Here is a 20291-nt window from a genome sequence, read left to right on the forward strand (position 1 = left end):
TTTATTATTACTATTATAAACTGAATTAGCATAATGTTGCAAACATAATTGAACTACCATAATCACACACCCATGACGACGTGCTGAGTGTCATTTCAATATGCCCGAGCTTTTGCGGCTTATGCACCCTACCGTGTAGACACACAGTTATCAGTACGCTATCAGCGGGAACATTCTACTCTGCTCCAGACCGCCGAAACAGCAGCTTGTAAAAGCAAAATCCTCCGCTAGCCATGATTACGATTAAATGTAAAGACACCAATCTGGACCCGCTTCCGGTCAAGGTGAGTTCGTAGCCCGTCCAAAGATTAAGCACCCCATTTTGTTCAATGCCAAACTATAAATAACCCACAGATTGGTATTATTGGCGGATCGGGGCTTGACGACCCAGATATCCTGGAACAGCGGCATGAACGTGTGGTGGAGACGCCCTACGGAGAACCGTCTGATGCGTTGATCGAAGGCGAGATCAATGGAGTACAGTGTGTGCTTCTGGCGCGTCATGGACGCAAGCACGACATCATGCCCTCCAATGTTAACTACCGGGCCAACATCTGGGCTCTACGCGATGTGGGCTGCACCCACTTAATTGTCTCTACAGCATGTGGGTCCTTGCGCGAAGAAATCAAGCCGGGCAACCTGGTTGTTCCACACGACTTTATCGACAGGACTACTAAACGCCTTCAGACCTTCTACGATGGCAAAGCACAAAGTCCACGTGGTGTTTGCCACCTGCCCATGTTTCCGGCATTCAGCGAACGCACCCGCAACATTCTGCTCGAGGCGGCCAAGGAGCTGGAGATTCCCGCCCACGACAAGGCCACCATTGTGACAATTGAGGGTCCGCGTTTCTCCTCTCGCTCGGAGAGCCACATGTTCCGTCAGTGGGGCGGGGACCTCATAAACATGACCACGTGTCCAGAAGTGGTGCTAGCTAAGGAGGCTGGCCTACTTTACGGGTCGGTGGCCATTGCCACGGACTACGACTGCTGGCGCATGGGATGCGAGGGTGTCAACGTGCAGGATGTCTTACGTACTTTTGCCGAGAACGTGATTAAGGTGAAGAAGATTCTGGTCAACGCTGTTGGTCGAATTGCCAAGGAGGACTGGTCGGAGGACATACTAAATGCCAAGGTGAGTGAGCTCCGAGATAAACAAAATTTGAAACAAAGTTCATCAAGTGATCCGCCCATAGCAATGTGTTTGCAACAACACAATGTCTGGAGCCATGTGACGATTTATAAAACTCTGCCACGAAATAACAGAAGAGACGCTGATTCGCCGCAAGATTTATGTGCCACCGCTCTATCAACAGTTCCACAAAAAGCGAGGACCCAGAGTTCACTCCATATCCATTACGTACGAATTAGATCCGAAAGACAAAAGGCAGCCAGTGAAAACTCCATTGAAATGTGAAACTGTAACGTCCGCGTCAGCGTCGCAGTAAATATATACATATGTGTGTAACTAAAAACATTACCGTAATCAAATGCAATCTATTCCTAAACAAACGCTCGAATGTCTTCTGAATAATGGGACACTTAAAAGTTCACATTTATATTATTACATAGAGTTGCGTCTTTAAAATTAAAATTGGAATTCGATTGCGCTGTCCTTACGGACACTTCCGCTCGACTTGGCTCTTGCCGGCCTCCTCGTACTCCTGCGACGATATCCACATCTGCTGGAAAGTACCTATGCTGGCTAGGATAGAACCACCAATCCAGGCTCCAAATCTTCGCTCCACGCTGCCATTGGCAGAAATCATTTTTAGTCGCGTATTTGAGGGAGCACGTAGCTGGAGATCGCGATTTAGGCGCTCCGGAAAGCCTTGCAGAAGAGTATTGCCACCTGAAAGCAAAATATTGAGGTATTAGTGGGTAATTAGTTTAGAAATCTAGGGAAAATTCATACCAGTAACAACAACTGAGCCGAAAAGTGACAGCCGCACATCCGCATCACACATGCCCACGCTGGTGGACGCCAATTGGCCAGCTCCCAGCATGGCATTGTCAAAGAGACTCTCGGCTATCTTGAACCGCTCAGAACCAAAGTCCTGATGATAACCATTAGGAAACTCATAGTGTACCGTCGGGATTTGGGCAGCAACCCGTTCGTCGAACGGATTTTCGAGGACCTGCAGCACATTCATCTGAAAGTCCTGCATCATGAGCTGCAACATGTAGTTTTGCCACGACTGAGTTAGGTTCTCTGGCAGTTTGCGCAGCGTGAAGCGTCCGTTGTCGCGCTCCTTAACGACGTCTTTGGAGGCAATCTTGTATACCGGCGACAGATCAATGCCGTGCTTCTCCAGATGCTGGCGGCACTGTCGTGAAAGGAAGTCCCCACCCAGGGGTGACTTAACCACCGCCTGAGATAGGACATAGCCCTCATGCACGGGAACGGCCGAGGTGTGGGTGGCTCCGCTATCGACAACCAAAGCGGTGGCCCGCCCGCTGGAGAAGGCAGCCAGAACGGCGTTCTTTACCAGAAAGAAGGCTGGAACATTGTACTTCTCGAACATCAGCTCAGTTAGCTTCTCGCGGTTGTTGCGGACATTCCACGATGCCTCGGAAAAGAGCACGGGATGGTATTCCGGCTCCGACTGAATGACATTGGCATAGGCGTAATCAATCACCTTCTCAAACAGGTCCCAGTTGTCGATCATGCCGTCTTTCATATAGGTCTGCACCTCCATATTGGAACGGGGAACGGTCACGTAGTTGGTGTCCACATAGAACTTACGCTGGTCAGCATCTAGAGGGATTGCCGATTTTTCCGGGTTTTTAATAGTTCATAAACTAAAAATAAAAGGCGATGTAGAAACTCACTATTTGGCGTGGCATTGTTATCTGTTTTGGTTTCCGGATCGAGATTGGTCTCTGGAGCTGCTCCAATCCCCACAACCGAGGGTATCTCCGCCTTGGGCGAATCCTCCTGTGCGTAGCCCACTCGCAAGGAGTGATGTCCGGGATCGAAGACCAGGGCGCCGATCTCGTCGCCGCCATATAGCATGGTGCCGCCACTCATCTTGGGGCGTTCCGAATACTTTTCCGCACGTTGTGTTCAAGTAATTCGCGAAAATACTTCAGTCTGTGTATATTTTGCGGCTTTTTTCACGACGCTTCTTCCTCGCTGGAGATGGTCTGATAAGTTATCGATTGTTTTAGCAAATATCGCCTTTATTGCCTATCGGTTTGGTCGGCTACTTATCGATTGCTTTTCTCAAACAATTTCCATCGCTATTAGTTTGCAAACACAAATTGAAACTCGAATTCTAGAAATATAGATTTCATTGAGGAAATTACCGTTAAGTGGTATCTTAAAATATACAGTTGAAGTAGTACACAATTTTGTTGTAGAACTTTGGAAAAACACAGTGCGAAAAATATCAAAATGAGTACCGACAGCGCCGAGGAAACGGTGATCCATTCCACTGTTCCCCATTTGGAGATTAACATATCAAACACCAACATCAGCGGCCAGATTGTTTTAAACGACGTGCTGCTCATGGAGATGCTCGCCCGGTATCCCTTCCTCATCATCCCGCAGGTGGAGCCCAAAATGGACGTTGAGTACAACTCCTGGGGATGGGATCAGCTGACCAAGTCCTTTAACCAAAGCTACGAGAGCGTTGAGCTAAGTACTCCGTTCTCCGTAACTGAACTGAAGCTGCGGTGGGTGAAGCTGCGCCCGCTGCTCAAAGCCTTTGCGGCTGTCAAAGGGCAAATCCCTGAACCTCTGTGGCGGGAGATGAACGATGTACACAAATTGCAAATCCCTGAACCTCTGTGGCGGGTGATGAACGATGTGCACATTCGCATGCAATCCGCGAAGCCGGCGGATGTGCCGAAAACCAAGTGTCAGGAGTTTCTTCTCAGTCAGTTGCCCTTCGTGAAATCTCTGTCGCCAGCGGAACGCCGGCATTTAGAAGTGGAGGTCCTCGACCTCATCCTGGAGCAAGAGCGCCAAGAGAAAGCCACTCGACAGCTGGGTCCTATGGAACAGAAGACAGTTCAGAGCGAATACGAGGAATTTCTTAAAGCGATACGGGTGAAAGAGCTTCCAGCGAACACTTTACTTCGTCCGGCAATTGACGGATTCCGCATTAGCCCACGCAACATAAGACCCAACGTAGCAAGTGCCAATAAAAGAATAAGCTATAATGGTGTTAGCAATGAATCAAATGATGTCAAAATCAAAACAGAAACAGCGATAGAGCCTAAAATTGAAGATGCAACAAAATTTGACGAACGACCGATAGAAACACCACGCTATGTTCCACTTAAAAGCGCGAAATATTACATTAAAAGTTGTCGCATCCGGGTGAAGCGAGTGGAAATTGATGATTATTTACCCTTAGCTAGAATACTGCGCTCCAGGCGGCCTACGCTGAGAACATGACTTTCTTTCGTATAAAATGCACATAAGTTTATTAAAAAATACATTACTATAAATTACAACTTAAAACTATTGTATAATCCAAATCGCATTTTATGTTTCGCTTGCTTTGCATTCTCGAAGAACTAATAACTAAACAAACAAGGAGCGGGGAGCGGGAGAACCTAGAGAACAGGAGAGCGGGTTAGCCGAGACAGAAGGACGACGGGATTTTGTTTGCTCGCTGCCTAGGATCCGCCTGGTTCTTTCGATGCTTATCGGTAATCAGTTATCACTAATCACTACACAATCGTCAACAGTTACTAAAGAACGCAATTTAACAGGTCTATAAATACAGTCGTTGGTTGAAAGCGCAGCACTTAACAAGAAACAAACAATGTTGGTGAAATCTAACAAACGGTCATTGCTGCTAATCCTTTCTCAAAACAGTTGGTCCGCCAGGTTCCCAATGAACGTGGCTAGGTTCATGGATGAGCCCTCCTTGAATTTCAGTCCAATCGTCTTGCCGTAGGCTTGTATAAAAATGGCGCGCACTGCATTCAGGCGTTGCTTTCGTCTGCAATTGTACAACAAAATGATGTCATTATGTATATATGTATGCTTTCGAACAATATGGCTAAATCTTACAAGTTAATGCATTGCTTGCTGGCCATAGTGCTGCCGCCTACGTCTTTGGAGGAACCGTTTGCGAAACCGTGCGTCGAGCTGCCGTTACTGATGCTGCTACCACTTCCGCTCCCACTGCCACTCGATGCTGCATTGATGCTGCAGTGGTAACCATTGCCGCCATTGCATAAAGGAATGTTTGAGGAGCCGCCACCATCCGCTGCCTGTTGCGCCACAAAGCGCATCATGTAGCTGCCGTTCATCATGGAGTCAATTGAACCCGTGTCGGTAACCACCTGCCAGCTACCATTGGACGATGTAGACTCCTGTCTTTGCCGCGCATTTGATCCGGGCACTGAAATGGGACTGGTTCTAGATCTGAAAAAGGTTGAGCCATAGTTAGTCAGGTTTCTAATTTTAGTAGTTAGCTGTCCAACCTCTTCGGATTTGGCGACCTGCTGGTCAGTGGATTGACTTGCGCTGGCGTCGTGGCATAGAAGTTATCTGTTATGGACATATCACAGTTGGAACAGTTTGAGTAGCTGTCGTTGCTATCTTGATCGAACGAAAGGATGTAGTCTCTGCAATTTAAAGTAAATGGACTGATAAAGGTACTGTTCAATTGCAATACTTAACTATACTCACTCCTTGAGCGGTTCATCGTCGCAGCAGTCGGATTTGATTACTATAACACTACTGCCGCTGCTGCTGGATGTCTTGGTGCGCTTGCGGTGCTCCACAATGCTGAACTCCTCGTCCGTGATAAACTTGAGCACGTGAAAGCAGAAGAACATGATGTCTTCGCCTCGTTTCAGGCGATCGGGCAGTTGATGGCCAAACAGGTACCAGTCGTAAGCCAGTGTGAAATAGGCCATTTGCATGGCATTCAGCGACTGATGGATGAGTCCATCTGCCCACAGAGACAGCCTGACCAAAGAGACAAACAGTGGCGTGCGGTCCCAACCGCTGATGCAGTGAATCAGCAGGCCGGAGCTCTCCTCTTGCACGTATTTCAGTGTGGCTCTCAAATAGTTTTGGGTGATGGCCACAAGATCCCAGTCCCGGTACTCCGACCACGCCACATCGATATCCGCAGCGGGTCCCATGTTGGGAATGTTGATATTCGCATCGTTGAACGTTTGCTTCCAGTTGTAGTGCAGGTTGCGAGCCATGTAGTTATTGTCCCGGAACTTTTTAAAGAACTCACAGCCCGGATACGGCAGGGATAGAAGATTAAAGCTCTTATAGTGCTTGTTGGGATCCGCTTTCTCTGACGAGGAAACGCTAAATGAAAAAAACAGGTGGTCAGTTTTTGTTTTTAGCCAGTATGTTAGAGTATACTCACGCCATGAAGTATTTGATCTTGCGGTTTTCGACCATGAGGTCCACAATGGTTGAGACATTGAGCGTATGCAGCAGTTGGATGTCACTCTTGATGACTTCGTCGTAGCTGAACTGCGACTGCGCCTGATCGTGCATGTGGGTGATCAGCGACTCGTCCGTGGAGTCAGCATCGTTCTCTTCTCCGTTTGGCGCGGTGTAATTGCCGCCACTTAGGCAGTCGTAGGCATAGTCCACCACCTTCCGGCCGTAGGTTTCTGGCATGACGGATAGCGTGGCAGAGCGGCATATGTACTTTCCGCGATACATGATCACAGGCACGGCGAATCTTTGACGGCATCTCGCATACTTGGCCATCGTTACCAATTCCCGCATTCGCTGGATATCATACTGATCTTCGTATATCGTATTTTGTGGTTGCTGTTGCGATGGCTGCTGCTGGAGTGGATGTGGCTGCTGGGAGGGATATTGCGCGTGGAGGGGATGCATCTGCTGCGAGGGATATTGTTGCTGAAGCGGATGCTGTTGTTGCGTCTGCAGGGGATTGGCAAAGGTCACAAAGGCTTGGATGCCCACACCCTCGCTTCCGGTGCTTCCTGCACTGCTGTTCAGAGGCGTGGCCGTGGCGGTTGTTCCCGAGGAGCCTCCACCTCCCAATCCCCCACCAACTTGCCCGAAGAGTCCATTTCCCGGTACCAGCGTTTTGGCCATGTGTCCGTGCTCAAATTCCGGGATGAGTATTCGCCCAGGATATCGCGGACTGAGCAATCCGTTCGTATTATCCAGCTCAATTAGGCTGTAGTCGAGCTTAAACAGGTATTCGCATTTCTTGGAGATGTCGTACTCCTAAAAGAGAAGGACAAAGTTCAGGATACCATGAATAGGGAGTTGATATGATATATACAAAAGTTGATATAATAGGTATGTGGCAAGGTATTAGTTGGAATAAAGTTGTGCAACTAAATATTAAAGTTTTATCAGCCATTAAGGCTGTTTGTCTGTCCTGAAATCGGATCCGTATACGAATGACCTTGGTACCCATTCACTTCGGGTAACCATTAAGTATTTGACGGGAGTGTGTAAAGTCAATGGTTTGCATAAATCAGCGATGCCGGCGACGCTTCTTAATGGACAGCGAGATTAGAACGCGGAGTGCAACTGGTTTTCATGCATTCGCGATGTGTGTATACATATACTATATAGACATTTCTAACCCGAGTTCAATGGAACTTGGACGCTCCCAGGGTAGGAGAACTGGAATCTGGATTGTTCGGCTTCGACTGGTTTGCTATCTGCCGCTCAAGGGTTAAAAGAGATAAGCTATGTGGGGTAATGGCGAAGTTACAACGCCAATTAGCCATCGAGATACAATAATAAATTCACAACAAATATAAGAAACAGATTTACTCTGTGTGCTAATCAAAAAGAATTCTAAAGGTTGTTTAGGCGACTGGCTAAAAATAGATGGAAAGGCGAGCAAGGGGGCGGTGGCGGCGAATGGGGGCGTGGCCCCCAGCCAGCTGTCCCAGACAAACAACTGCGACTAGATAAAAGCACAATAATAATATAGCCACAAAATAAAACGACTCGTGCAAACACAAACACCTTGGAAAAACAGGTTTCTAGCTCACAGAGAGAAATGTGCAAAACAAATGGAGGAGAGAAAAACAAAAACTATAAAAAGACAAAGACCGTAGCTGCGCAAAAATTGGCAACAACAAAAGCGAAGCAGCGAGCAAAACAAACCCGACGAAAACTTAGTGGGGCGCATGTGTGTGTGTGTGTGTGGACTGAAAACTACTGCACACACAAGTGCGCAGTGCGAAGCGAACGAGCAAAACAACTAAAACGTAATTACAATTACCAAGAAAACGCCGACGGAAACACGCAAAAACCAATTGCTGTTTATGGTGCTTTTATTGTATTTTTAGCATTTTTGAATTGCATAACGATAGGTTTAAAATAAAATGAGTCGCCATTATCAGTACAAAACTACTATTGCTTTACTATTTATTGATTACAGTTTAATCCCGTATTTGTACAGTGTTGCAAATTCCTATATTTTAATGATAAATAAATGATAAATCAAAAGAATAATAATAATAAATAAAAATAGCCTAAAGACGAGCAACTATGGAGCATATTCTATCAAAGCTCGAAGTGCCAAAGCTAGTTTTAAAAGAGTTTAGCTACTTTTGAGGTTCCATGCAGCTACTTTCGGCAGCACTGTTTGACAGATGATGCGAGCGGGAGCAGGCGAGGCGATGAGTGAGAAAGAGATGGGGCTGCCAGAAAGAAAATATAAGCCCCATCGATGGCCGATGCGCGAGTGTGTGTTTGAGTGTGAGTGCGCTCCAAGTCGGAGAAGCTGCCGTTACAAAGCAGTCAAGTCACACATGCACACATGCACCGTCGGCTACTGTTGTTGTGTGCATTGAACTGCTTGCCCACTGCTTCTGTTGCCGTTGTTTCGTTGCTTTTGCTGCCGCTGTCGTTTTTTCATTGTAAGCGAGCAAGTGCAACTGTAAGTGCAGCAGCGCTGTTCGAAAAACTGAGCGCCTGTTCCAAAGGCGCTGTAAAACTTAAAAACAACAAACAGACGCGCGCTCGTTTAGTTACAGCGCGGAAAATAGTTTGCGAGCGTGGTGATCATTAAGCCCCATCGTCATCATCAACATCACGAACGGCGCTGGCGCTTTCATCATCGCTGACCCAAATAGTGAAACTCAAACCGAAAGGCTGGCTCGGAACCCAAGCTCGCCTCACAAACCCGGATTTTAAAGACTCTGCCGATGCTGGGCCACCAGAAATGCAGCAGAAGCTGCAGCGTGCGACACACTTTTCTTCGCTCTCTCTTGAAAAATGGAACCGAACGGAAAATAAAGCAGAAAAGCTTACAAAAATTAAAAAAAAAAAGAGAAGACAGAAAGAAAAAACTGAACAACAGCGGCAAGAAACCGCACAGCTGAAAATAATCGTACTCGCACTCGTGTGCAATCGAACCGAGAAAACCACCAACCGAACCGAACCAACTCGACCAAGCACAGGGAATCAGCAAAAGAAAAGGGTGGAGAGGTCGCCCATTAAGTACAGTACGACTTCTTTAACCGCGACTTTAGCGAAGCTGCACTTTCCTCAGGGGAACGTAACTGAAAGTAGCCAAGTAGACAGCATTGAGATGCAACATTGTATAAATAAATAAAACTATTCAGATCAACTAAGTTACCACTTATTTTTAATGAGTATTTTCATGCCATATTCCGCCTTAAGTTATGTTTACTGTATAAGCTGAAGCTTCAGCTCTTGCTCTGACTCTTGTCTTGTTGTTTTTTCTTTTTTGCCAAATAACCTGAAAAACTGAAGGAGGCCTCGGTGCAATCCACACGATGCATATTCATCAATCCGCCGGCGACAGGGAAATGGCTTTTCTTGAATGAATTATTCAGTGGCTTTAAACTGGGGCCACTGACCACACCCAAAATGACTGCGAGACAGGGAGGAGGGAGGGAGTTCCGCCTTTGATTCTCGTTGTTCTTGTTTACATGATTTATGCTTGCGCTTTGAAATGTGCAGCGTGTTGTTTTCGTCGGCGTTCAAAGACCCCCCGATATGAAAACAAGTTGCGCCCACGTTTGAAACTCTGAGTCGGCTTTGGGATCAGGTTCCAAATCAAGGAACTGCATAAACAGTACAGTTCGGTTGCGTTTATTATTGGTTAAATAAATATATATCTATCTATATATGTTTTATAAGTATAAACAATGCCTTTCTTTTCCAACATAAAGCAACCTAAAACAAGGCATTGTTTGCATTGTGCATTGTAAAATAAATATTTTAAGGTTTACTACGACGCATATGTAAGTGCTTACCTATGTATAACCTCAAGTATGCGATGAATGTTTCATAGATACACAACACTTGTAATTTCAACTAATCTTTACGTTAACGACTAGCATTTCTTTTAATTTATGCAACATCATCCACATCGATTGGGTTTATTAATGAACTCTTAGTATGCAAATTGCCGGTGCAGTTAATTTGCATTTATTTCTTTAAGATGTACATAAATATCACCATGACTATAGAAAAACACTCGACAGTGTGCGACAACTTTCGAAAGGCATTGAAACCGCTTTGTGGATAATATGCGACGAAGATGTATCCAATGGAGGTATAAAGCACGTTTGAGCCAGAGTTTTTTGCCGCCCTGAAGAGCTAAGTGATTTTTGCTTGCCAAACAAACGCCGGAAAGCACTTCAAACACTTCGCAATGACAATAATTGAGCGCAGTAAGTGGGCGTTACGAATAATGTGTACGAGGCAGGGTTGTTTCAGAAATCTATTTATCATTTGCTTAATTTATTCGCCAGCCAGCCAGGAAGAGATTTTCCCCGCCCACACACGCACACAGTCGTTCCCACAAGCAGAATTGAGTTCCGCCAGGCGGCGATCGCTTTTCTCGCTTTCTGGCTTCCCATCAGAAAATTCACTGTGATGCGAAAAGAAGGTCATCTGAATAATCGATTTAGTTTGGCAATGCCAACATGGGCTAGCAGCAAACGAGATGAAGTTCTATTACATCCGAAAATATTACACTAATCATATATTACCTCATACAAATAAGGCACCACTTGGGTTTAATGTGGGTTACATTTTTCCCAGTGCTTTAATCCCGCATTACCACAAATAAAAATCAATATGTTGAATAAAATTTCTGCGCTCCTGTTGGCGCTTTGTAATCAAGCACACAACTAAATATTTCGTTTGCCTTCAGCCAACATCCCTTATATTTTTTATGCTTAGGTCATAACCAAACGAAGGCCGATCCCCCACAACCAACGTAACGAATCCGAATTTGAATCCGAACTCCCGGCAAATAGTTGAGTGAAGCGGCATTGCCATTTCGCACATTATCGATTTTATCTGCCAGCGAACAGGCGAGCATGAATATCAAGTTGGTGGCTAAAAATCGGCAGCATCCGAAACCACGCGTAGCTGGAAAATCGAAGGAGTAGTAGCGAACACGGCAATGGCGAGTTGTGCCCTTCTTCTAATCATGCTTGCATGGTGGTTCCGGATGCTAGGCAGTTAGTCCGGAATGCGCAAGGAGTTCCGCAGCAGGGTGATTCGACTTACTGCACTTCGACTGGCGTAGCAATATCCATTCACACATATGTTCATATGTACGAACACGTATCTGGAAGCATTGGAACCCCTTTATCGGAGTGGCCCTTAATCAAATCGAACTCGCCGGCTCTCTTCATTGTGGACATGCGCCCGGAAAGCTGCTGCTGCATCCCCGATAAGTGCTGGAAGCGCAGCTGCTCGCACTGCTACGGATGCGGGTATGCGGAGATGCAGCTACCCCTCCAGACCACTGGACACTCCTCCCGTCCGGCCATTCCCTTCAAGGGGGCGACTACTTCCACTCCTGCGTTCCTGGCACAAGTGTCTGTGGTGCTACCCACGCACCTTGCAGCAACAGCTGGCCATCAGCGAACACACATTGCACACACACACACACTGCCAACGACGAAGGGGGCGGCGCGGGGAGGCGCATCCAAACGCGTGGGAGCAAAGTTCAACGTGCAACAGGCTGTCATAAAAGGGTGCAGGATGCCAAGTGGCACAGTGGGAATATCTTAACAGGCACCACAAATTCAGCTCAGATACATATAACAGAAATTTGTTAAGCTAACGAATAATACTAAACATTTTAAAAATGCAATTAAAACTGTTACCAACAATTAAAATGCCTCATAAATACCTCATCCAAAATTAGGCTAAATCACTCTTTAGAAAAATGGAAAAAAAGTTCGAACAATTTTAAATTGTTCATTTGACTGGCATTTATATTTCTTCATAATTGACATAAATAAACAATCATTGACCCACAATTCATGGCAGTTCTCATTTCCCCACTCTACACACTGAGGTCATCAAATAATTATTTTTGGCATGCTTGACGAGCTACTATAATGAATACATTAAAAATCAATCACCAAAAACGCGTTAACCTTGCCAATTTCAATGTATTTTTTATATATTTTTGAACGCTTAGATATGATTATAAATTTAGGGAACAACAAATAGCTTTTAAAAGTTTATTGATCCTGAAAACCTCGACTGATAAGGCAACATAAATATAACTATTCTATTGTATTTTACTCTAAGAACAATGCCAAGTCCTCATATTTGACCTATTTTGTGCGAACTTATCCCACTGTGCCCAACTTTGGTTGCAATTGTTGCGCTGGAAGGCGCCGCACTTCCGCTCTTCCGGCGATTCCTGCGCGCCTGTGCCGCATTTTCCAAAGCGCCCACACAAATGACGCCGCACGGCTTGCAGCGCAGCTGCATCCGTTTCCGGGGGCGGTGGTGGGAAGCTGTCGTTCGGCGGGGGCGTGGCCACGGCACAGACTGCTGCCAACAAGAGCAGGCGAGCAGGAGCGACCAGAAGGGTCCAATACTCAATGCTCCGTACACCGGCGTTTGCCATACGGTGGCTTCACTGTTCCTGGAACTGGTTGCAACCCCCAAAACGAGTGCAATCTCCGAACTGGAAGCGAGCTGCAGACTGGAAGGCTTCAGGCGGGATACACATTAATGCGGAGGAGTAGCTGCCGTCCAGGTCCTGCAGCTCCTGGGACCAGAGTAGTGTTCCAGCAGGCGCCAAAGGCAGCGCTCGCAACGCGGCCAATTTGGTCCAATTGGTTTGGATTAAGCCGATTGTTGCCAAAAAAAAAATAGAAGAAAAACTGCAGCTAGCCATTGCTAGCTATCCAAAACAATACAACAGAGTACGCTTTCCATATTCCATTGTATTGCAAAATCATTACACCATTTTCTTCGTTTTCAGCAGGTGAAATTTTTGCAACAATCTTTGATTGACAACGAAAGCAGCAACAAAAACAACAACAGGTGGGTTTTAACACTGTGCAAATAAACAATTCAAATATATAAAAATATAAACAACACAAAACAAAACGGCAAACACACGGCAAGAAGCTCGAGAAAAATGTTTACGAAAGTGAGATATTTATGAAGAAAAAGCCTTCCCTGCTATTTCTGGCATTTCTGCTTGGCCAGGATTGACTTTTTGGCGCCCACACGAGCAGACAGATGGTCCACCCCACCCACGCTTAAGATACTTAATACAAATGCAAATCCCAATACACACACACTCGCATTAGCATTTGCATCTGCAACAGTTTTCAATGCCAGGCCATAAAAATAAATCAGTGCGCAAAAATGATGTGTAACTCGCTGAAAACAAAAGTGATATAACGATCAGCACAGTGTTAATAGATGATCATCAGCGGAGCTTTTCTATATGGCAACAAAATGTGTGGGAATCAATAAAAGTAAGAAGACAAAGCTTGACTGCTTTCTAATGTCTTCACATAAATGGAAATAACTATTACTATTATAGAAATTAGTAGATAGATGAAAACAAGAAATAATACAACGAACTAAGGAAGTAATCTATCTATAGTTATTAATCAGCACCAATGTCAATTTACATGTTTGCACATTATTCAATTTTCAGTACCTAAATCAAACTATAAGAATTGAGAATGGCCGAGTATAGACCATCCACTTCGTGGCCCCACCGGATGATGAGCTTCCAGTGCCGGCAGGCGGACCTCAACCGCCTGGTGATGAACTATCTGGTTACAGGTGAGCCTCACTAGTATGCTACCCTCCGAAGCTGAAGTACATAACTTCCATTTAGAGGGCTATCAGGAGGCCGCCAAGCGTTTCATGACCGAGGCGTCTGTGAAGCCGGGTCCACACATGGACACCATCGGGGATCGTTTGAGGATTCAGGATGCCGTGCGTGTGGGCCAGGTCAAGTACGCCATGGACCTGGCCACACGGATCTATCCACGCCTCTTCGAGACCGACAACTATGTGTTTTTCCACATGCAACAGTTGCGCCTGATCGAGATGATCAGGGATCAGAAGATAGAGAAGGCCTTGAAGTTTGCCCAGAGCAAGGCAGCGGGTTTTTCCAAGGTCGATCCAAGGCACTACCACGAAGTGGAGCGGACCATGGGTCTGCTGGCCTTCGATCGGCCGGAATACAGTCCGTACGGGGAGCTGATGTACTACTCATATCGCCAAAAGGTGGCCGGTGAAATAAATGCAGCCATGTTGCGCTGCCACGAGGATGAGGGTAAGAGCAAAGAGGAGCCCATGGAGCCAAGAATGATGTTCCTCATCAAGCTGATCCTTTGGGCCCAGGCCAAGCTGGATCGCGAGGGATTCACCGACTTCCACAAGCTTGATCTTGGCCACGCGGATTTCGAGGAAGAGTTCCGCCGGAGTTTCCAGGGTTTCTAAGTCCATAAGCATACAATAATTGTCCAACGATTGTCGGTCGGCGTCTACTGCGAAACTTTTTAAATGTACGTTGATTTTTTTTTTAGCAAATCTACACATATAAATGTATTTTTTTTTTGTGGTAAACCAACATAAATAAGTGTAATTTTTTTGAATGGATGTTGAATATTAAATATTTCCATGTCTTGATGTAAATTGGAGCAAACTCAATCTTATTATTCACTCGGTTTGTTGCTGGTAATCTTCGTCACGTGCCAAACGAGAACCGTTTTTAATGGTTTGTTTTTGATTACTGCGATAAGACGAGGAGTACAACTTGTGAATTTGGAAAGCTCTTCAATTTAATTTTAAAGTTTTTCAAATATATTTCAGGGTGCAATATTATGTTAAAGACTTTTCTTTAGCTGCAATTTAAATTGCCGCGAATCAGTGTAAATACCTTTATTTTTTTTTTTTTTTTTGCCTTTTGATTTAATGTTTTTTTGCATACGTTCTCTGTAAGCTATAAACCTCATCGCTGGCCTACGTCATTTGCTTGGGTATTGTGACTTTGGCTGGGCGGGCGCCTAATCTAATCGGTGTGGCTAAACTTAACCCTGAACCCCGAGGAGACTGGGAAATAAACAAGTGAGAGAGAAGCGCACACATAATTCACCCTTTGCACCCCATAAAAAATGCAATGCTTTGTATCAAGGGGCAGTAGCAGCGTTTTGTTTGTGCCTTCGAATAGCTGGCAGATAGATAAGGAATAGGAAAATACTTGTGGAAAATCAAATCGAAGGTTGGCGCCCTGGTTGGCGATAAGACCTGGCCATTGTTTGATAAAAACACACGTTTGCAACAAAGTTTGCGCTGGCGGTTCAACATTCATAAGTAAGTATGCACATATGTATGTATGAAATCGTACATATGTATGTGCCGATTGCAGCTGAACAAACCAATGTAAGATCGTCGCGGAAACGTGAGTTACGTGCCAAGTTTCCACTTGGCTTTCCTCGCTCTGTTTCCATGCAGCCTGGCTCGGGGATTTGGCATAAATATATTCACCAGCACTGGCATGCAAATGAGCAGCGGCTGTTGCCAAGTTGCCATTACGATTGTTATTCTGTGTTATTGCCGGTTAAGCGGGCGATAAGACGGCATTATACACTGGACTATTAAAAGGGCGTGCGTGACATTCGAGGGGGGTAAAGTGGGTGAAAGGGTGCAAGGGGATGAGCTGAATGCAAAAGACAATAGTCGAATTCGAGTGAGTGTCGTGGAAAGAAAATGCACATTTATGCGTGCTTCAGGGGCGGGCCTAAAAAGGCCGTTGTTAGGCTTTTAATTACCGCTTAAAGCAGCTTAGTGGGATATTGAGTTTCAATGGCAATTCGAGAGCAAAAGCTATTAGGAAGTTTCCGGTTTCGGAAAACCTGCTTACTCGGGATTTCCGAATTGAATTTGATTTAATAACCAGAATGAATGCAACTCGATGAGGAACTCTGAAAGCTGATACTCAATATAATTCTTATCAATTAATTAGAAATTTGCTCAGAAATGGAATGTTTATTCAAAAATACAGCTAATTGCTTCTATTATTTATCAAAGATATTTTAATTAGTGATTAGTGCTTTTATAGGTTACCACCTCGATTGACTGCCAAATTGGAAAAGCTATCCCGTGATTAATTCTGCTCTTAGGGAAAACGAACCATTAAGTCCATCAAACGACATGTTTTAGCGCCTATTGATTGCTATGAAAATGCGATTTTCCTCGCAGGAAGCTTAATGGCGGCCATTTTGAGTGGCTGAGTATTTTTGGGGCGCGGCAGAAGGAAGACGTCGAGTAAGAGGAGCTCAAGGAAGGGAAGAGAATAAGAGCAATAGGAGGACAGGACACTATGACGTGTCCTCGGTGTAGGCGCCACGCACACTAGCACAACAGGCATTTCGTACATGGGTGTGTGTGTGTGTCTGCGTGTTTTGCGGCGACAGCACGTGCACGTGCGCCTAAATGTATGTCACACAGACACGCGCACACACTGGTACCGTTAACTTACCGCCGTTCCTTCCTCAAAGGCCGCCGCCTCGAAGGACTTTTTTTCGAAAGTTTCCAATAGATCGTGTAGGTGCTGCTGCGTTACGTTTACCATGTGGTTTGGCGTCAGGCTGCACATTTTTGCGGCGCTGCATTTACCGTTCTATTCCTTTTTATCCTCTTAATCACACACACACACACTGGCACTTAACACACACGACACTGGCAAAAGCACAAGCCCACGCACACACGTTTACGCTCGCAAAAAGACGCCGAATATGAAAAATAATTCCCGTGACTTTTCTCTTCTCGCGTATTGTATTTTATCTGCTGCGTATTTGAGTCGCGTTTATCGCTTCTACGCCGTTTACACGTTTCGCTTTTCGCGTTTGTTTGCTTTGCTTTGCTTTTTACGCCCTAGAAGACGGCGTATGCGACGTCATCAAATCTTTGCGGCCGCAAACGCAATCTAATTTTTGGCCCCTGCGCTTACGGTTAGTGCTACTGTTGTTGTTGTCGTCGTTGCGCTCGCAATTCCGTTTGTATTAAAATGAGCTACGTAATATATTATATTCGCAACGGAGGAAAGCGACAAACGTCAAACAGCCGCGACTAAAAAAACAACATGAAATTGTAGAGGTGGAGAAACATCGATGACCCCCGATGCTTAATCGATTAGCAAAAGTTTTCTGTAATCGTTTGGTACTTGCCAGTGATGGGCCAGCATTGTTGACGCAAACCCTGGTTTGAAACTCCGGAGCCAGAAATATTTTTACATTTAGTCTTACAAAAAAGTTGATGATCCGAAAAATATTTTACTTTTCCTGTTTTTGTGTTTTATTTTTTATCATTTAATATTTATTGCTTTTTATATAGTTTCAATGGCGATGCACATTAGTATATATACCAAGAAATTATGTATTGCCTTGGACACAATTATTTTTTTAGAAGCTTTGGCTCTACAGAAAATCAAAATAATGTGATCAATTACAAAGACATTGCATCTTACTGAATTCCAAGCGACTCTTCGTCTACGACCTTTAATTAAAGCTACACTGCGTTTGGATCCGCAATCGATCCTTCACAAGCCGTATGAGTTGAATTATATCGAGCTGCTTTTGATCTCGAATTATGGTGACTTCCTGGAAGGTTTCGACCCCTAAATCAAACGATTGTTCATACGTGTGAGACGGTCAAATTTCAAGGTTATTCGTAATAGTTTGCTTACCCTGGTATTAGCAGTTTTAGAACGCTAGGCTTTAAAATAAAAAGCGCGAATATGATAGTACCCTGGGACCAGTTAAAGTAGTCAGCCACCTTTAAAGCCTCAGCCCAAGCTTGCTGTTTGCTCAACAAAAACGAGACTATTTCCAAGCTCCACGACAAGCCCATGATGATGAAGAGTCGCAGGAATATAGTAAACCTGTAACAGATTACAAAAAGTGTCAATTGACATTATAGTCAATTTCTAAAAATGAAATATAATTACAATTGTTGGTCATTTAGCTGTTGGTTTGTTTCTTGCTTTTTGGCGAAGCTATTCACACTGTGCTTTATGTTATATATGTCAAGCGCCGAAAGGACAAACATTGTTATGTTGAAAGCGATTAGCAACAGCATCGGGCCATAGAAGTAGATCATGACAGTCATATCCCCAGCTGTTGGTTAACAAAACGAGTTACACCGCAGTTCTAATTATAGGAATAGTAACTTACTGTAGATCCAACAATTTTCGGCGACGCCCACGCGGGGTCTCAAATTCTCGTCATCAACTACCTGGTCAGCTATATAGGTGATTGCAGTCATGAGTAGCGGTATGCCCCAGGCATATACGTTGTATGCAAGGAACGGATTATCTGGCAGGAATCGGTTCAAACCGTTAGAGGGTGTACTGAACGTAATCCGAAAGTGTATTCCAATCACGGAAAGCCAAAAGAACGCGGCGATGACGGAGAAGTAGCCCATGAACCCTGATCATGATATCGGAATGTCAAATTAGTCATCCTTTATCTTGTAATCGCCTTAAGCAAACCTGCTGTAACGCAGAAGTCGGAGGAGTATTTCCACATGTTGAGGAGCAGGAAGAGATAGCCCAGGAACAAGGAGGCCAAGTAGCAAATGAAACACTTTCCGTGCAGGTTGCGAAGCTTCCTGACATAGAGGTACACGCTGATCGTTAGGACTATGCATACCATGGATATCACAATCGCTGTGAAAAAGGACATTAACGAAAAACCTTAAAATCAAGAAGGGAATTCAACTTACCAACGGTCTTCCCCGTTATGGAGTGCTCAGACGAAAGTGGACAGAAGTGGGGTGCAATTCGGATACTATCACCTGTGAATGAAAGATGCTGGACGCAGTACTCCCGCTTGCTCAGTTCCGCATTGTCCCAGTGACGCAGAAGAGATCCATTCTACGGAGATTCAAAGACGGTTACACTCTTCAGAAGTGACAGGAACACAGGATAGTAACCTCAAACAGCGTGAATTCGTTGCCCGGCAGTTCATGATTCATAAAGTACATTTCGGGACATCCGGGCTTGGCCAGGTCCGACTGCACGATCAGGTCCTCCTTGAAGTGTCTCCTGACCACCGACCCGTCGCTGAGCGTCACGTTCACGAAGGGATCGTGCTTGTTCAGCTCGTCCTCTGTCATGTCGCCGTAGCATTCGCTCATATTCATCATTTGGTACTGGGGGCAGCATAACCGGATGCAGGGCCTAAGGTGGCAGGCACATCCTCGTACGTGGCTCGCCACCTTCTCCTTCGAGTCGTCGGCCAGGAGCTTGTAGTCATACTTAGCAGTCAAATGGGCGGGGATCAGCAAGCCTTCGTAGAGGTACGATCCGTTCGAGAACCTTTGCGCTTTTGAAATATCTACGGTGTCAAAGAAGTCGCAACCGGGAATTTCGGCATTTGATTTTGGCATCAGCAGAAAAAGAACTGCGATTAACAAAACATCCAATATCCGCATTTTCTGCAAAGGAAATTAAAATGATAGTCAACTGAATTCAAATGATGTATGCTATCCTGTAAGTATATACGCCGTTAACCCAAGATAAATGCTTACATTTAGATATATAGTAGCAAAATGATCCCCGTAAAACTCGAAACTGAACTTAAGCTTATGATCGTCGAAAACAAAAAATTGAGTCATGGTACACTCATATATACCATTCTGAGTAAGTTGTTATTTATCAAAGTTTAACTTATCAACTTAGTAATGTTAAAAATAAATTCAACAAATCTTGTTGTTATGAATAAGCATGCTACGAAGCTGAAGAAAGTTCATTTTTAGAAACTAGGTCACAAGAATTATCCGTGTAAGAGGACGAAACTGTATAAAAACGGTCAAATCGTACTAGGCTTGTACTTTTTATGCTTAAAAATTTGTATGCCAAAAATTTTGAATATAAATACTTACACAAGGTTTAAATGGAACGACTAACACAAAAAACATGTTTGCCCGACCAGAGTTTTAAGATGACTGATCCCAAAATGTGGGCAGCACAGCTCTGCCGCAATAAGCGATGTCAAGGGAGAACAAGAATGTGCTCGACTTTAAGATACCCCATA

At 44.9% G+C, this 20291-nt stretch overlaps 6 protein-coding genes across 8 annotated transcripts; 3 read left to right on the forward strand and 3 right to left on the reverse strand.

The window, feature by feature from the left end:
* Positions 1-126: 126 nt before the first annotated feature.
* Positions 127-1511, forward strand: LOC117138369 (S-methyl-5'-thioadenosine phosphorylase). The gene is made up of 3 exons (XM_033300436.1): positions 127-284; positions 355-1134; positions 1196-1511. The coding sequence occupies exons 1-3, from the start codon at positions 234-236 to the stop codon at positions 1232-1234; spliced, it is 870 nt and encodes a 289-aa protein (XP_033156327.1). The 5' UTR covers positions 127-233; the 3' UTR covers positions 1235-1511.
* An 8-nt stretch (positions 1512-1519) lies between these two features.
* Positions 1520-3155, reverse strand: LOC117138367 (actin-like protein 6B). The gene is made up of 3 exons (XM_033300433.1): positions 2832-3155; positions 1915-2757; positions 1520-1851 (listed from the first exon to the last, which is right to left on the reverse strand). The coding sequence occupies exons 1-3, from the start codon at positions 3028-3030 to the stop codon at positions 1616-1618; spliced, it is 1278 nt and encodes a 425-aa protein (XP_033156324.1). The 5' UTR covers positions 3031-3155; the 3' UTR covers positions 1520-1615.
* Positions 3156-3228: 73 nt separating this feature from the next.
* Positions 3229-4470, forward strand: LOC117138368. The gene has a single exon (XM_033300435.1). It carries the CDS (start codon positions 3397-3399, stop codon positions 4402-4404), a length of 1008 nt encoding a protein of 335 aa, XP_033156326.1. The 5' UTR covers positions 3229-3396; the 3' UTR covers positions 4405-4470.
* A 329-nt stretch (positions 4471-4799) lies between these two features.
* Positions 4800-17343, reverse strand: LOC117138366 (myotubularin-related protein 14). Its single transcript, XM_033300432.1, has 6 exons — positions 16736-17343; positions 6353-7194; positions 5653-6291; positions 5445-5588; positions 5029-5385; positions 4800-4957 (listed from the first exon to the last, which is right to left on the reverse strand). Exons 1-6 carry the CDS (start codon positions 16850-16852, stop codon positions 4822-4824), a joined length of 2235 nt encoding a protein of 744 aa, XP_033156323.1. The 5' UTR covers positions 16853-17343; the 3' UTR covers positions 4800-4821.
* LOC117138370 (glucose-induced degradation protein 8 homolog) lies at positions 12931-15076 on the forward strand. 2 transcript variants are annotated; one of them, XM_033300437.1, is made up of 4 exons: positions 12931-13148; positions 13211-13269; positions 13898-14028; positions 14084-14694. In XM_033300437.1, exons 3-4 carry the CDS (start codon positions 13926-13928, stop codon positions 14692-14694), a joined length of 714 nt encoding a protein of 237 aa, XP_033156328.1. In that variant the 5' UTR covers positions 12931-13148; positions 13211-13269; positions 13898-13925. The 2 variants fall into 2 exon arrangements, with proteins under 2 accessions (XP_033156328.1, XP_033156329.1); XM_033300438.1 differs by having other exon boundaries at positions 12934-13148; positions 13208-13269; positions 14084-15076.
* A 245-nt stretch (positions 17344-17588) lies between the features above and the next one.
* Positions 17589-20191, reverse strand: LOC117136777 (probable G-protein coupled receptor Mth-like 4). Of its 2 annotated transcripts, none has more exons than XM_033297824.1 (8): positions 20140-20191; positions 19189-19692; positions 18979-19129; positions 18746-18922; positions 18429-18683; positions 18203-18371; positions 17942-18136; positions 17589-17872 (listed from the first exon to the last, which is right to left on the reverse strand). In XM_033297824.1, the coding sequence occupies exons 1-8, from the start codon at positions 20173-20175 to the stop codon at positions 17764-17766; spliced, it is 1596 nt and encodes a 531-aa protein (XP_033153715.1). In that variant the 5' UTR covers positions 20176-20191; the 3' UTR covers positions 17589-17763. The 2 variants fall into 2 exon arrangements, with proteins under 2 accessions (XP_033153715.1, XP_033153716.1); XM_033297825.1 differs by lacking the exon at positions 20140-20191 and adding an exon at positions 19786-19843.
* Positions 20192-20291: the final 100 nt, after the last annotated feature.

Source organism: Drosophila mauritiana, chromosome 2R (assembly GCF_004382145.1).
Source record: "Drosophila mauritiana strain mau12 chromosome 2R, ASM438214v1, whole genome shotgun sequence".
Classification (NCBI taxonomy): Eukaryota; Metazoa; Arthropoda; class Insecta; order Diptera; family Drosophilidae; genus Drosophila; species Drosophila mauritiana.